The following is a 16,800-nucleotide window of genomic DNA, read 5'->3' on the forward strand; positions in this document are numbered from 1 at the left end:
TCCTTTTGTCTTTTTTATACTAATTTTTTCTATTTTGTATCTAATAATTTTATATTAAATTCTGATAATATTTTATACTTTAAATATATTTTATTAGTTGGATAAATAAATGACGTATAGTTCTTTAAAAAATTTTGTAATGCTCACCACAAAATTTATGTAGTATGCATTAAATTTCTGTACTCACTAGTCAGTAATTTTGCTTAACGTGTCCAATTAGACTTGATTGCATAAAGTGCTTGGCCTTCTAGCATTTTCGTAGCTCATAAATTTAAGCCTTCGATAGAAATAGTTCGCAATAACGATAATAGACCTTAATAAACAATGTAGGAGGAGAGAGATGAAGCAAGTTGAGAACAGAGAGCATATTGAATCTTATAGTGTGAGAGTAATTAGATAAGAAATGCAACAGATCCATAACAATTTTGATTTCCAGTTATACGTTGATTACAAATAGAATGCATGATGCAAAATTTGGACATTTTCCTGATCCACACCTTTGATTTCATTGGTTACCTACTTCATTCAACCTTGAAGGAGATATCTCAGATTTAAGGAATCATATGCACATTTTGCAACATGGTGTGAATCCTTTAATGAATATTTCCATGTTTAAGAAAATGTTTCAATGTGGTCAACGCCAACAATCCTGCACTGCGTTCCCCAACTTATAGTGACATTTAACATTTCAGTGCCAGTTGGATGATGAATAAACTGTTCCATGCCACAAAATACAGATCATGTTGTACATTCAACCATCAGCACCACTACCCTGCGACGGCAATCCTTTGGAGGGTTGATGGATTAGCCAACTTTCCAAATTACATCGTGGTGGAGACTCACGTACAGTGTCTTCACGTGAAGTTGATAGCTAAGAATCGTTAGATGATTAACGGTTTTTAACTATTAACTTCACATGAAGACAACTGCATGTAAGTTTCCACCTTACATATCATTTGCAGCTGAAATTTCATTAATATCATGTGATTTAGAGAACATCATTCGGTACATTGGGTCCCTGCGCTCCAAAACATGTCTTTCCCAATCTGATCTAACCCCAAACGGGTTTTCTTCAAGCCACTCACTTTGGCCATTGCTTTGACTATGCATCAAATCAAGCTTACCCTTGCCATGTCTCAAAAATTGTTCTTTCATTCTCATTGCTACAGCTTTGACATCAGATTGCAAAAAGACCTGGAAGATATCAACAATGCAAATAAGCCTTGATACATAACAAACAAAGCTCAGTAAGTCACCCATATGCATAACTGTGTTACTAATCAGGGAAACTATTTCACTGTACTTCAAGATCCATTACTCTACTCAGATGTGACAAACAATGATAGTAGAACTCCTCGAAAATATAACTACCTTCCCGTCAGGTGCTAGAAGATCCACCACTGCTTCAATTAAAGATCTCTGCAGCATCCTCCACCTATGCTCAGGTTTATTGAAATCAGGATTTGGACACTACAGAGAAACAGAATTCCAAAATTATAATAAAGGATCCGTAGTTAATAGATAAAGTAGAAGAACATTCAAAACAAAGTTATGATTACTCGCAAGTCACAAGTAATGTCATACTAAAAATAGTTTATATCCTATATCCAAGCTGTAAAATATAGTTATATTCATAGCAGATTGTAAGATGTTATGCAAATCAAGTAGAAGAAATTGTGACATAAATAATCTATTATAAGTCAGAAGTGGGAAATGACTAATGCTTACATGAATTGTAAGCATTTTCTGCATCAGCAACCATCTTTTGAGAGTGTTCAGTATAGGAAGCTGTAAAACTGGTCTCTAGAGATGGGGGAAAGGAAATGAAATTCTTTCTCACATAGCTAAAAGGGTAAGGTGGTATTTTCTTTGGTTTTTCAGTGGTTGACCCTTCTATGCTGACCTCATCCTTTTCAGAGTGTGTAACAGAAATCAAATAAAATAAATGAAGCTAGAGTTTAAAATGTAACAAAATTTAAGCTTGACCTGTATTGAGACAAGAACTAACTCTCCCGGGTAAGTAGAAACAATTGAACGGAATGTTGATGTTGCATTAGTAGCAATAAAGTGCCTACAACAGGGAAACCAATAAAGCAAAACTTACAAAGTTAGCCAAAAGAACAACAGTTCAACTACAAAACAACTTGAAAATCCGTGATGCACTATCTTATGTCCCCTTAAATAAGCTCAAAAGGTTTTAATGACTGCCATCACTTGGTCGTGGTATTGATTAAAGATAAATTGCATCCTATCTTGGCCATTTAAAAACCAAATCGATGCTGCTTCTATTCTACTTGGATAGCAAGAGTGTTACCCATTCTTTATGCCAAGTTGAAGAACAGAGTCCAAACAGCGCAAAACAAGCTGAAAAAGATGTTAATCGTTAAGAGACAGATAGAAGTATTGTATTTTGCAAGAAAAACAGGCCACAACAAAGGGGATATAGCAAGTAGGAACCTTTTCATTAATCTCCAAACCAAGGAAGTTTAAATCTTGCCTCCTCCTAGCCATTTCGAGAAGAAAAAGTCCATTACCTGTCATTTAAAACACATGTCAAATGAGTCACCAAGATGTATCACTTTAGAAGCTTCCACTTCCACTCCCTTCTGCCGCCTAAAACGGTAACTTCCTTACAACAATAGTAGTGGTAGAAACTTGAAAGTTCAACAAACTGATTCTTAAAATCCCTAATATTATTTATTGACAAAAGTTTTCAGATTAACTGCTCATGTAATTTATAGTATTTGTGAACTTCTAGAATATATATTGTATAGTAAAAATTGTACAAGAAAAATATACCACTTCCTATATCAACAACCAGAGGCTGAGCAGGGTCAGAATAAACATCCTTCCAGTTGATTTCAGATGGATAGGCCTGCAAAATATAAATCATAGGTGACAATAATATCATTAATGCAGAATTATTTTTAATGCTTTGAGTTGCTAAAAGAAAGTTACCCATGATCCTGGAACTATGTTAATATCAATATTTATCCCCAATTTGCATTATTCTTCTCCTTATCTTAAAGCATTATTCTTCTCCTTATCTTAATAATTTTTTTTCATCATAAACATATATATAGTCATCATAAAAGCATATGTAAGTTCCAAAAACACCAAATACTCAGCAATAAAGATCTAACAATAGACACAGTATTAAATACTAGCAAAATAGCAATTATTTAGTGCATCAGGGCATCAGTTTTCGGAATCATTGTCGAAGCTGTGATTCACGGTTCTGGCTTGTAAAATACAATTCCAATACCAAAGCTACAAATTTTGAAGCGTGTACGATTTAAGCCATTGATCTGAATCACAGACCCTTTGACTCATATCGACTCACAATTCACGATTCAGAATCGTGCAATTTGACTACAATTTTAACTGCTTCATTCATTTGTGGTCCATATTTTTTCAGTTTTCAGTCATCGTTTCTCATTAACATAATCGAAAGTAAGTTAATCATATCCATAAATTCTCAGGCCAAAATATATACAATTGAACCACAAGATACATGCAAGATAGGTCATGCAAAATATGAAGGAACAGTTTATTACTCTGTCTAGAGCCATAACACCAGGGAGCTTTCTTCCTTTGAGAAATTCCCATACAACTGAGGCATTCTCAATCATACTTGTAGAGGACATCGGACTTCTTTCCTGGCTCACCAGTTGACAAGCCGTGTTCCCAACAATGGTTATGTTACAGTTGCTTTGGCTCAATTGTACAAGAACTTCCACCAATTTAGAGGCCTGATTTGTGCACTTATTGGAATCAACAAATTTCACTGGACCAATCCAAAGAATTTTCTGTATTGTTTCAAAGAAATAAAAGATGTTATGTGGTGTCACATGCCCTCATGACATTTTGAACAGATGTAGAGTACAATATATTAAATTGAAATATCATTACTTATTTATGTATGTTGCGCATATCAACTGGATGTTATTGATTACAAGCACAAATTTGAACTAAAATTAGCAGATAATCCAAAGGCATGAAATGCCTTTTAACAAATTAGCCATCCTATAAGCCACAAATAAGATATCGACCCAGATGTCTTATTATGATATTTTACTATGACAACTTAAAAGAAATTAAACCAACAGCATCTTATGCTTGCACTAGACTCTACTCAAAATAAATTACAATATACCTTGCAATTTGCAAGAGAGGAACATACTTCATCCAATGATGCAGGTCCAAGGTCAACAGGCACCCAAACTAGGTCAAAATCAATTATGGATCAGTTTTATTTTGCTGGAAAAATCATATCTCAGACTCAATATCTAAATGTCACAACCAGCATTATCAATTTGATGAAAAAAGCTCACCATCCAAAATGCCGTGAGATGGAAATACTTGCAATTGCTTAGGATCACATTTATTCCTACACCAAAAATCTTTTGGATACAGAATCTCTATATTTTTATCCTGAGCAAGTCTAACTATATCCAAGGCTTTATTAAATGACTTATGATCCACCAAGTTCTGAGGAACTGATACTCCTAATGCATGCATTACTTGAAATGCCATCATTCCGACAAAGACAAACCCCTGGCATCTGGAAGCTAGAAATTCAAAGGAAGCTGCTTTATCATAGAAGTTTCCGCCTCCAATCTGGATTGAATAAGAAACTAACAGTGAATAAGTTTAAGATTAAAGGAATACACGCCATCTTGAATGGAAGAGTTGTCTCTGAGAACTAATGCTACATCAGTGGCTGAGACATACAATTGCAAAATATGGTTTCCTACTAGCTTCTGCAATATTCTTCAGTATAGAAAGCCTCTCCTCAAAGTGAAAACCAGCTATACAGGCATAACAGAAACGAGTAATACCAACAGTTGATGCTAGAACTTTATGAGACTGGGAGAAGGAGTCATTGACAAAGATATCAACTCCTGATGATAATTCTGTAGCAAACTCCAAAGAATTGGCAACTTCCTCTTTAAAATCAGAAAGATTCTCAAGCAAATAAACATTCTCTTTCTTCAGGTCTGTAATCTTTGATGGTTTATTACAAGAAATGCCTTGCAGTGGAACAACTTGTAGTTGAAGAATTTCTGTCAAAAAATCTGTAGAAAATAATATAGAAGGTCACCTATATAAAGGAAACAATTTCTTAATATCATCATTCATGTTGATTACATCGTAGCACTTCAATATTAAATAAATCTTTCCCACCTTTGTCTCTGTTAAGAAAAATGCTAAAGACTCAAATTTGCAAATATAAACAGATCATAAAGAAATGATTAGTGTACCTGCAACTGAAGCTTGACAAAGAAACTCTGAATTATTCATGTCCCAATCACTGACCAAGATTACCTTTGCTCCCGCATCATATAAATATTTAATAGTAAACCTTGCATTAAAATCTGATTGAATCTTCTGGTCACTCTCTGGCTTGAGTAATATGTTAGAATCAAATCTGACCATGACAACTTTTCCAATAAGCTCCTCCCTAGGAAATTCTCCAAGAGTTTGTATATGAGGAATACCATTCAACTCTTCTCCCTTACTAACATAAATCTAAAAGTGAAACCTTTATACTTAGAGCCACAACAAAATACATTCATGTAAGAGAGAGAAAGAGAGAAGAGACAAGAAGCAAGCCTAGACTACAACCATTAACAACATAACTCATTTTAACCGGCCATGCCATGCGATAACATCAAAGCTAAGCCACAATCGCTTTAGTGAGTGTCTCAAACTTCATACATTTGCAATCTACCTTTCACTATGCCTAACTCTATGTCTCGCTCTCACTCTCTTCCCCTATATGCAACTCATCCAGAACAAGAAAATACCAGTTTTCCTTTGTGAATGAATCCTCTCAAATTGGTTTTTCACATAACCTGATCATGTGTTATCACTGACCATGCATTCTCTAATATCACATCTTGTTTGGCTCCCATATTTAAATGAATGGTGGGAAATCACACATGACATGTGACATGGTCATGTGAAAATCAACATAAGAGAATCCTTTCTTGCTTTCCTCTATATGCAATCAATTGTAAACAAATCAAGTAGGATGATTAATACATGAGGAACTAAATTTAGTGTTCCAACATATCAAATCAAACCATAAGATTGTAGTTGTAGCAAATAGTAGGGATCCAGAAACTGAATCACCTTATGCTTAAGTGTGCTCTCAACATGACTTGCTAACTTCTCACCCACTGTAAAAAAAATTTAACATCAAATAAGACACGAGCAAAACTAAACAATAATAATAACAATAATAAATAATAATTAATAAATAAATAAACCTTGCAAAGCCAGTGAAGCAGCATAATGCTTATGAAATTTCGGAAATTTTCTAGTATAAGAGCAAGTTCGTTGCTTAAACAACTTGGGGAATTCATGGAAACTTAATTTGTTTAGAGAGACTGTGCCATGGAGTAGATTAACGTGTCCCATCGGTTAAAGCTGAAATTTGAAAGAGCATTATTTTAGCAACAAGGAAATCGTAAGAATTTAATAAACACGAAATTGAGAAGGAGGAAATGGTTGCTCACCTGAATGCTAAGACATTGAAGATAACGAAAGAGTAGAAAACTTCACTTCTGGAGAATTGGGTAGCTTTGGATGTTAACTCTGTTCTTCTTTTTGTTTTTGCTTTGGAATTTGGTTGGTTTTTAGTTGATGTTGGTTTCTTAAGAAAACTGGTCGAACCGTTTTGACCACGGGTTTACAGATTCAAGTAGATTAACCAGGATTCAACCAAAATAACCATGCTATACAAATAAGTAATAACTAAATAATATATAAGAAATAAATATTATCATTAATATTTTTATAATAGCCCTTTTTCTTTATAAATTCATGCAACTATATAATGCAAAAAAATTATGTATGCTCATATACAAAGTAATATCATGAAAAATGTGAATGATAATATTATTTTTCTAATGTATAAAATGATAAGATTTTTAGAAAAACTAAAATTTGGAAATTGAATTAATATAATGTTTGGAGGACTTTTAATTTATTTTTAAAATATATTACATATTGTGGGTTTAAAAATTTTAAAATAGTTTTAAAATGTAGGTTTAGTGTTATGAAATTTAAAACTCTCACAAATAAAAATTAAATTCTCATAAATAAGTGAAAAAGAACAAGATATGGATATAAAATTGAGGATAGAAAAATGTGATTAACTTTAATAAATTTGTAGCACTAACTAATTAATTGACTAAAAATTTTTAGGAATAATTTGACTAACTAATAAAATTTAAAGGTTTATTTTGATCTTTTATATTTTTTGTTTCTTAATTTTGATTAGAATTTAATTTTGATGTATGTATCTAATTATGTAATATTACATCAATAAAAATTAAAAACAATTATCTTTTATATTGACTTTACGAAGGATCATCTAAAAAAATAGATATAATAAGACTAATCCGTCGCGATACTGAGTTTCATTTAAGGGTTTGTCACTGGCCAATAATTTGTTGTATGCACAAGGCGGGATTTGAACTCTCGACACTTGCTTAAGCGGACTAGTCAGCTAACCACTAAACCAACTTAAATTTTTTTTTTTTTTGGACTTGGCCATGGCTATAAGACTGACCCGGCTCACAACCCGTAACCCGAACCCGCCCAAACCTGGAACCCTACCCCCAAACACTGAATTCGCTCTTCTCTCCACCCTCCCTGCCCGATTCTAGTACCATGTGAGACATGCTTCTTCTTTTATAAATAAAATTGTAAGAAAGTTAGACTGGGGGCCCAATATAGGCCCAAAATCCAGTGAAACTTGAGGATCAAGATTCAAGAGAAAGGCATGATCCTGACCAAAAAAATAGAAGAGAAAGGCATGACCCATAATACCAAGGGTAAAAACGGAAAGAGAAAGGAGCGACCAAAAAAAGAGAAAAAAAAAAAGAAGTGAAAGAGAAGACTCCGATTGTAAACAACTAAGCTCTGAAATCTGCCATGGATTTGTGATTCATTTCAGCTACACTTGCTTCTTCTGAAGCGTCACTCTCTTCACTCTTCATTTCTCCCTTCGATCGTCATTTTTCTCTGCGTCCATTGGATTCCGTAAACGATGATGTCCCCGAACAAATTCCCGGCGGATCGAGGCTCTCCTCCTCAACCTCTAAGGTAAAATTGTATCTCAAGAGAAAAACCTAAAATTCTCCCCTTTTCTCTAATATTTTGCTTTTGGATATGCACATTATTAAACGGTTATTTCTAATTTCTGGCAATATTTATTATTATTGGGTTTTATCCTGTGACAATGGAAGAGGAGATTTCTCTTTTATGGTGTTGTTTAGTGCTGCAATGTTTTAGCGTTTGATTGTAGTCGTTATCTTAATGTTTCAGTTGTTTTGAGAACTCGGTTGTAGCCACTGGTTCAAACTTTTTATGATGATTATTCCTACCAATATTTACCATGCTGTCTAATATGTACTAGATTAGTTTGATTTGTGTTTGTAGTTGGCTCAGTGCTAGTATGTTACTGTGACACATTGACACAGTAGACAAGATAATATTAGGAATCAGTGTGGATTGTGGACAAATTTGGTGTATCATTTACTGTAGGAAAGACGTGACTATCTAGTTTTATGTGACTTATCAATTAATAATGATAATATAAGAAAGTCTTGGGTGGTCTGGTCTTGGGAGAACAAGATAGTGGATGCTAGATTAAGAAGATTATATTGGATGTTTGGTAGGAAAATATTTAAAAATTGGCGGTTCTAACTTGTAGACAAAATTAGTAAGAAGAGCTTGGATTTAGATGGTGTGTTTCAGTGTTTGTGGATATGGTTTCTGGTAAGATACAAAGATATTGTTTGATTTATGTAGTTGATGTGGTGCAGTAGGGAAAAGCTTTATTGTACTCAGGAATTTCTGAGTCTAGTGACATTCTACTATGCCATACTGATTAGTGACTGGGTTTGTTCTTAGCGTGCTGATGATAATCTTCCGTTTGTAGACAAACACCATTGCAAATTATTCATGTTGCTGCAAATTTCATGAGGATATGGTCGATATACTCCATGTATCGCTACTTAACCCAAAGTGGAGCTTCGGTTGTTCTTTTCTTGTTTGCCTGCATAGCTCCTGCAGCAATCCTCTTTTTGATTTTGCAAAAGCCTTGGAAGGGCAGGCCACTTTCTAATACACAGGTAAATTTAACTGTTTTCATCTTAGAGCAGAGTGCTATATACAAACCAATACATTCATATCCAAAGGTTTTAGTGATATGAACAGTCCTTGACTAGTACCATTTGTTTTTCAGGTTGTGCCATCCATAATAAATGGTGCTATAACAGCACTGTATTTTGTCTTGTGGGGAAACGGACTGAGATCATGTGGACCAGTTAGGTTGGTTTTAGTATGCTTGTAGAAAATTTTAGTTTGTAAGATTAGTGTGCCATATTATTAGTCTTTAACTATGTCTTTTTACTCATGCAGCATCTTGAATGAAATTCATTCACATAGATCCCTGATAACTGATTTACAGTTTGTCATTGATCAATTGTTGTCAGCTGCCATCATTATATAGTTATTTCTTCAGTATATTAGTATTGCGCATGTTGAGTGATGCTTGAAATCAGATTTTTAATTTTTTATTTATGAACTTAACATAGTTATTCTCTTTCTTACTAATTCAGAGCAATACTGTCTGAGTATTCTGGTGCTGTCCTTGGGGTACTATCTGCACTGTTATATGGGAGGAGAAGCAATTTGTGGAAAAAGGTGAAACTTTCAGATTGTAACATTCATAGATATATCATACAAATGTGTCCCAAATGAATTAAAAGACTTATCCTTGAATCCCCCTCCCCCTCTTTCTTCCCCCACTATTTCTAATGATTTCCTCCTTCTGTCTTTTCAAACATCACCCATCATAATACGTTGGTAGTGACTTGCAAATCCAAATAGAAAGTTGTTTCTTGATTTATTTCATGTTCCTTGTTGTATCTCTTGCTTCCAATTTTGAAAGATCTCCTATATAGTTTCCTCTTTACTCTCCAATGGAACACAACATTGTTTTTCTGTCAAAAGAAAATGTGAACTTGTATAACTTCTAATTTCATAATAAAAAAAAGAAAATTCAAATTGTATATAGATCAAATGTTGTGATGTGCCCTACTGGTTGTCATTTATGCAATATGTTTAACATCTTCCCTAATCAAGCTGATACTTTCTTATTTTGAACCAGATAGGTGGCCTAGTTGCAATGTTGGCATCTCTATACCTGCTTTCTGAAGGCTGGGCTACAGCAACTTATTCTCCATTCTATATCCTCATTCAGATTTAGTTATTTTCACCCTTTTTTATTGTATAAATTAGCTAGTTTTGCTACCAAAATATCCTTTCATCTTATCCGTAAGTGTTGTAAACTTAACTGGAACTCACCATGGGAAGATAGAGAGGACTCAGAGGCTCAAACTGAACAAGCTCTGGGCTTGAGGCAAATGCTAGTTCCTATCTTGGCTGGAATCCTATCAGCCCTCAGAAGGGTGATTGCGAGGCGTGTTTCAATTAAGGTTGTAGCATTAAATATTAATGTAATTGCAGTTATTTTGTTTGGATCATACTATCTATCACTGACACACTGATCATTTTATGTTTTCAGAATCAACTTAAAAGGCGGCTTCATGCTTTAACAATTGCCTCGGCAACATGTTTTATGTTTCCTTTTGCCATGTGGGACATGATCATAGTGAGTTCTATGACATGTTTCTGATTATTATTCTAATTTCCTGGGTTCATTGGTGTTTGACAATTATCTGTAATCCTTTTCTCCATCTCTTTGATTATCAGGGTTCACCTTCTGGCGATAGTGGAAAGTTGCCATTCTCTACTTGGGCCTTTTTGAGCACTATTTTCTTTGGAAACATTGTGATATTCTATGCTGACAGTATAGCAGAGGAGAGGTATGTTGAGACACTGTTACCACAAGTTCTAGTGGATAAATGAATGAAAAAACAGCACACTTTCATGTTGGCAGTTGTTTTTTGTATACTCCCTAGATTGTTAGACAAGGTGAATGAATGGCAAACTTTCATGTTGGCAGTTGTTTTTTGTATGCTCATTAGATTGTTAGACAAGGTTGTACTTGCTAACTATTGATTAATTGTATTTCAGCCGTAATTTTCAGCTCATCTTATTGGAAAATCGGCTTCAATTTGCAGATATGAATTTAGAGTTCCATGTCCCGGAGATAATTTGCTTACTTTTTCTGACTCCATTGAATGTTTGAAAAATATTGGTTTCAGATCTGGTAGGGTTAGTTCTGAAGTAATATGATGAGCTCCGAAGTATAATAAGAGTTCTGTGTGGTGTACAATAAAATGATGGATTTCTTAGGGTTCCCTTTGTGGTTCTGAAACAACTGAAAGTTGTAGTTCTATTGTAGATTGCACATGGTTTTCTCTTCACCAAGACATTTAACAGTAGCTGGTGCATGCATCATCATCATGGAGAATGTGTACAAGATGGATTTTTCTCTCATTGGCTTCACGGTTTGCTGCTTAATATTAGGTTTTGGTATGTTCAGTTATTATTTTTAAATACAAATATCCTCACCTATTTTTTTCCCCATGGAATTTTTTGTAGCAATGAAGTGGCTGTTTCATTGTCTTGTCTGTTCTAATTATTTTTCAATAGGTTTGCACTTCCAAGTTGTGGTATGTTAAAATAACCACTTAAGTGCTGTAGCTAGTTGTTGGAGTCACGAGTTTGGGGTACCATTTGTAGCTTATTAGGTTTCTTGGTTTTTGTTCTCACTTGCAGATAACACATTCCTTGATAATGGAAAATGCAGCTAACTGATAAATGGCTTTATCTGTTTTATCTGTTCTTTGGTATTATAGATGTGATTCTTTTTTGAGGGATTTTCCATCTCGAAGTTACAGACAGACAGGCTGGGCAAACCCTGCTACATTGTGTTTAGAGAATACCGATTTATTTCTTAATTTTGTGCTTTCTTTCTCTAATATAAGCCCTAATGACAAGATTAGTATATGCTAGTTTCCCAAAGGTGCTTCTCTTACAAGGTTTTTCATCCAAAACAAGAATTAAAGTAATTTATTCCTTTTGAGTCTCTTTTTGTGGATTTTCCCTGTTGCCTCGTCCTAATGGAGGTTATTTTCTAGGAAGAGATTATTTCAAGAATCATTTTTATCCTGAATAAGTGGATGCTGAATTGTTTATATTATCTTCTTATTTATTGCCTTCTTACTAGTGTCTTTATAAATATGATAGTGGGAGAGTTTTGATATTTCAAGTACCTACTTACCAGCCATAACTGAAGAACTTGATATTTCAAATAACTTGAAAGTAGTTCTCAATGTTAATGGCTTAAGTAATTATGTTTTTTGTGAAAAATAACTGGCCTTAGACTTAAATATAGCTATATATCTATAAAAAAGGCTTTGGTGTTATCTGTTTGAAGTCTTGAAGATAGTTTATCTTTAATCATGAATACATATGGTGTTGTTGTTCCAACCCTGCACAGTATTGCATTATCTCACTCTGCGTTGTTTCTGTCTAACTTGTTTTTGTTAACTCCTGGCTCCTGCTATTAAATTATTTAGGGATATATGAAGCAACTTCATTGGATCGCAGTAGAACGGATTCAATAAAAACTTCAGATTTATCAAATGGGGAATTCGATAGTCAAATTCATATGTCCTCGCTACCAACCTGAGGTGTGTATTTTAATCACTAAAGCTTTTTTTTATTGTAGGGAGTAAATTTGTTGCATATTTTGTGCCTGTTGTTTGATTAGTATCTAGATATGGAAACTGAGATCACCTAGTGGATGAAGGGCTTTGTTGTGTAATCTATATATGTAAAAATTTAGTTGACCAGTGAAATCAATTTCAACTTTTCAAGCACGAGTCACTAACTATCATTATTTGAATGGTTGATTGGTTGATCAGCAGTTTTCGCAAGCTCCATTTCATATTTTCTTTAATTCATATTGATTTTAAGATAAAAGGAAAATATAAGCAATTGCATTCAGATAATGAGAATATATATGTATATGAAGTTACGAACCAAGCATTAACAAACAGATTGCAAATCTGCCTTTTACTGGGAAATTAGGATATAATGAGGGTATCTAAATGCCAGTTGCATCTGTATGAACAAATGTAAGGTTTGTTTTTCCTTTTGCCAGGTAAGAGCACCATTTGAAATTTTGAGCCTCTTTCCATGTCGAGTTATGCCGTGAGAGTGTCGCCGCCAATTTCATTCTGCGCACTTGTTGCACAAAAGTTGTTCTTTCTCTGTGAAGATGCACTGTCTACCACTTCTGGGGACTTAGGGCAGAAAGCATGTTAACCATCAAGTTCTATAATGATTGATCTGATCTTTGGGAGAATGAAGTACGTTTAACCTACACAGTTCATTATTTCACTTCGTACAGGATCATTAGTCTGGAAGTTTTTTGTGTAGTTTAGGAGTAATTTTCTGTCACAAAAGGGGAAGAAAGAAAATATTGTGGTCCTGTTGGGCGTTCTTTGAATATTGGTATAACTGACCCCCATGTACGTTGAGTTGACTATACATTTTAATGAAAATTACTGGATCAACCAGCTGGTTATCCTTTGCTTCATTTTCTCTGGAGACAAACTGCTACTCATATATGTTTTGACTAATAAAATGATGGGTAAAGTATGTGACGTTTGGGTTAAATATTAATTCCTTTATTAATGTTTGACACGTTTATTTTTCTTCTAAATTGTTTTAAATAGACTTAGTATTAGCCTATCATTAAATATAAATGAAATACTTAATGTCGTTAATGCATATGCAATGAAAATGTTATTAATTTTATTTATTTCAATGTTGTGATTGTTTAAGTAAAAAGCTAATAATATTTATGTTGGAAGAAATTATAACTTATTTGATGAATAAGTTTTCAATAGAGGTAATAATACATCAATAACGGATAGCGAATCATCATAATGTCGCTCCTATATTGATAATGATATTTTTTAATTATATATTTTTTATTTTTTTCAAAGTTATTCACAATGACAAAAAATGTTTTTTCAAATCCAGTATTAATTTAGAAAAAGTGTACAATATATATGATGCACTGACACGGGATACGATACAACACATGATACGTCAACACATGAATTTTAAAATTTTACATGACACGGAGACACATATGCATATAAAAGTTTTTTTAGATAAATCGTAATGATATTTTAATATTTTATTGATATTAAAATGTAAATTAATTTTTTTAATTATTTTAATATCTCATCTTAATTATATCAAGTATTTAATTTTTTTTTGTTTTAATATATAATAATATATACTATATCTAAATTTATTTTAAGAATAAATGTCAAGAATAAGACTGGATATGCTGATACGTGATAATATATAGGCGTGTTCAAGTGTGTCCGGAGAAAAATTTTTTATTTTTTATTGAGACACGGTTTGGACACAGCAGATACGCGTGTTGGACGAGTGTTGGTGAGTGTCATGTCCAAAATGTGTCCGACACGTAGACACGGCAACTCAGCGAAGTGTCCGTGCTTTATAGGTGTTAAGAAAGGTCTTATGAAAGGTTTTGAAAAGGAAAAGAGTAAGAATTGCATATTTTCATGCAATTAAAGACATGTATGATGGAGTTATAACTAGTGTGAAGACTCAAGGTGGTGTGATAAATAAATTTTCTATTGGCTATGATGTACGGATACTGACACGTACACGGAACATGACACGATATTGGACACGCTGACACTCGAATTTTAAAATTTTATAAGACATGGGGTATATACTTATAAAATATAAATTGATTTTTTAATTATTTTTAATATCTTATTTTAATTGTATAACATATTTAAAATATTTTTTGTTTTAATAAATAATAATCTATATTATTTCTAAATTTATTTTAAGAATACAGGTTAAGAATAAGATTGGGCGACACGTGATGGTATTTAGGTGTGTCCAAACGTGTCGAGAGAAGAATTTTTTAGTTTTTATTAAGACACAGTTGAACACGGCAGACACACGTGTCAGACGAGTGTCCATGAGTGTCGTGTCCGAAATTTATCCCACACGCGAATGTGGTAACTCACGGAAGTGTCCGTGCTTCATAGTCTATTGGTATCAGATTAGACCAGGGACCTTCCTTAAATCCATACATTTTCACATTAGTCTTAGAAGTACTCATAGAGCATATCCAAGAGCCTGTGCCATGATGCATGTTTTTTGTCGATGATATCGTCTTTATAGGAGAGTGAAGGGAATACCTAAATAAGAAGTTGAATTTATGGAGAAAAACTCTAGAAGTGTATGGTCTGCACATAAACTGTAGTAAGACGGAATATATAGAATGTAAATTCAGCCACCGAAGGAGAAACCTTAATCCAGAGGTGAAGATTAGAAAAAACATCATACGAAAAGTTAAAAGTTTTAAGTATCTTGGGTGCATCATATAGGATAATAGAGAATTTGAATAGAATGTAAATCATAGGATCAAGCAAGTTGGTCAAAATAGCGGTGTGCATCTGGTTTTATATGTGACAAAAAAGTGTCTTTAAAACTTAAAGGTAAATTCTATCGCACTACTATCAGACCAGCTATGCTTTATGGTACAGAGTATTCAGCGGCTAAAGGGGAGCACGAACATAAGTTAAGTATGACAGAGATGAAGATGTTGAGATGGATGAGTGATTATACATGATTGGATAGAATAAGGAACGAAGATATAGGAGAGAGGGAGAGAGTTTGAGTAGTACCTATTGTAAAAAAATGGTAAAATCGCGTCTTAAGTGATTTGGACATGTGAGAAGAAGACTGATAGAGCCAGTCAAGAGAATGGATGAGATAAAAGATGGATAAGGAGTGAAAGATAGAGGAAAACTATCTATGAGATGGTTAAACGAGATTTACATGTAAATAATCTCTCTATAGACATAATAGAATTCAATGAATTCGTTTGATCCATTTAGTCGATTCCACCTAGTAGATAAGACATTATTGTTGTTGTTTGTAAGAGAAAATTTTCTTATCAATTTAGAAGACATTATCATTTTTCATAAATAGGATGACAATAAATTAATTGACAATATTTATTTAACAAATTATGTTATCAATGTACATGTTCTTAAGAATATTAAGTATTTCTTTAAGATTTAGTGGAGGGATAATAGTAAGTCTATTTAAATATTTTTAGATAAAAATAAGACATTTTACATATTAATAGTAAAATTGAGAAATAATTTAGACGTTAAAAACTAACATTGTATCTTATACTAAAATAAAAGACAAATGTAGTGAATGCTCAAAGAAATAATTATAACCAATAGATCTTTATTTTTCTTAGGTATCTTCTAATTATTATAAACGAAGATGACGGAGAGTGCATTTATAATGGATTAGAATAGTGTGTTATGCATAATTATGAAGAATTTGGGTGTTTTTTATGGATATGAAGATATTATTTTTAAAATTAAAAACTACAAATCAAAAGTTTAGATTTGGATGAAGATAAAATTTGAAGGTCAAATTTTGGGTAAGAATAAAAAATTAATAATTAATTTTGGATAAAAAAAAATTTTAGAAAATCCAGATCGAAGGATCATTTGCATGTTTAAAAACTTTTTTAGTGTTAAGAATATAAATTTCACCTTTAGATTTGTAAATTTTTTTTAAAAGAAAATTACAAATCTAGCCCTCAAACATCCAAAATAAAAATACATTAAACTTTTACATTATCGAGAAATACTCTGCTACTACAATACAAGAAATAAAAAGCCTTTAAAGACCTCTCTGTTGTCTGTTCCCATCCCTCCT

At 33.1% G+C, this 16,800-nt stretch overlaps 2 protein-coding genes across 6 annotated transcripts; one reads left to right on the forward strand and one right to left on the reverse strand.

Moving 5' to 3' along the window:
- Nucleotides 1-350: 350 nt before the first annotated feature.
- LOC112716734 (uncharacterized) lies at nt 351-6,722 on the reverse strand. Of its 3 annotated transcripts, none has more exons than XR_011866950.1 (14): nt 6,525-6,722; nt 6,276-6,435; nt 6,139-6,185; nt 5,265-5,532; nt 4,735-5,078; nt 4,335-4,620; nt 4,157-4,224; nt 3,558-3,809; nt 2,800-2,875; nt 2,458-2,534; nt 2,315-2,364; nt 1,729-2,071; nt 1,372-1,470; nt 351-1,194 (listed from the first exon to the last, which is right to left on the reverse strand). XR_011866950.1 is itself a non-coding variant. In XM_025768715.3 (14 exons), exons 2-14 carry the CDS (start codon nt 6,424-6,426, stop codon nt 946-948), a joined length of 2,052 nt encoding a protein of 683 aa, XP_025624500.1. In that variant the 5' UTR covers nt 6,427-6,435; nt 6,525-6,722; the 3' UTR covers nt 351-945. The 3 variants fall into 3 exon arrangements, 2 of the variants coding, with proteins under 2 accessions (XP_025624500.1, XP_025624501.1); XM_025768715.3 differs by having other exon boundaries at nt 1,987-2,071; XM_025768716.3 differs by having other exon boundaries at nt 1,987-2,071; nt 5,265-5,464; nt 6,525-6,638.
- Nucleotides 6,723-7,777: 1,055 nt separating this feature from the next.
- On the forward strand, nt 7,778-13,594 carry LOC112716735 (uncharacterized). 3 transcript variants are annotated; one of them, XR_011866952.1, is made up of 11 exons: nt 7,778-8,118; nt 8,957-9,149; nt 9,263-9,348; nt 9,639-9,723; nt 10,190-10,268; nt 10,387-10,517; nt 10,607-10,693; nt 10,795-11,016; nt 11,119-11,520; nt 12,570-12,683; nt 13,157-13,594. XR_011866952.1 is itself a non-coding variant. In XM_025768717.3 (11 exons), exons 1-10 carry the CDS (start codon nt 8,063-8,065, stop codon nt 12,680-12,682), a joined length of 1,074 nt encoding a protein of 357 aa, XP_025624502.1. In that variant the 5' UTR covers nt 7,778-8,062; the 3' UTR covers nt 12,683; nt 13,157-13,594. The 3 variants fall into 3 exon arrangements, 1 of the variants encoding a protein (XP_025624502.1); XR_011866951.1 differs by having other exon boundaries at nt 10,795-10,907; XM_025768717.3 differs by having other exon boundaries at nt 10,795-10,907; nt 11,390-11,520.
- Nucleotides 13,595-16,800: the final 3,206 nt, after the last annotated feature.

This window comes from Arachis hypogaea, chromosome 10 (genome assembly GCF_003086295.3).
Source record: "Arachis hypogaea cultivar Tifrunner chromosome 10, arahy.Tifrunner.gnm2.J5K5, whole genome shotgun sequence".
In the NCBI taxonomy this organism is placed as follows: Eukaryota; Viridiplantae; Streptophyta; class Magnoliopsida; order Fabales; family Fabaceae; genus Arachis; species Arachis hypogaea.

What these genes read in the sequence shown, in the direction of transcription:
- LOC112716734 (XM_025768715.3), bottom strand. Translation starts at nt 6,426, where the DNA reads ATGGGACACGTTAATCTACTCCATGGCACAGTCTCTCTAAACAAATTA. An exon ending in AGAGCACACTTAAGCATAAG is followed by an intron (nt 5,533 to 6,138) that starts GTGATTCAGTTT and finishes TTTCACTTTTAG; the next exon opens with ATTTATGTTAGTAAGGGAGA. An exon ending in TTGTCAAGCTTCAGTTGCAG is followed by an intron (nt 5,079 to 5,264) that starts GTACACTAATCA and finishes TATTTTCTACAG; the next exon opens with ATTTTTTGACAGAAATTCTT.
- LOC112716735 (XM_025768717.3), top strand. Translation starts at nt 8,063, where the DNA reads ATGATGTCCCCGAACAAATTCCCGGCGGATCGAGGCTCTCCTCCTCAA. An exon ending in TCTCCTCCTCAACCTCTAAG is followed by an intron (nt 8,119 to 8,956) that starts GTAAAATTGTAT and finishes TTCCGTTTGTAG; the next exon opens with ACAAACACCATTGCAAATTA. An exon ending in AGATCATGTGGACCAGTTAG is followed by an intron (nt 9,349 to 9,638) that starts GTTGGTTTTAGT and finishes TTACTAATTCAG; the next exon opens with AGCAATACTGTCTGAGTATT.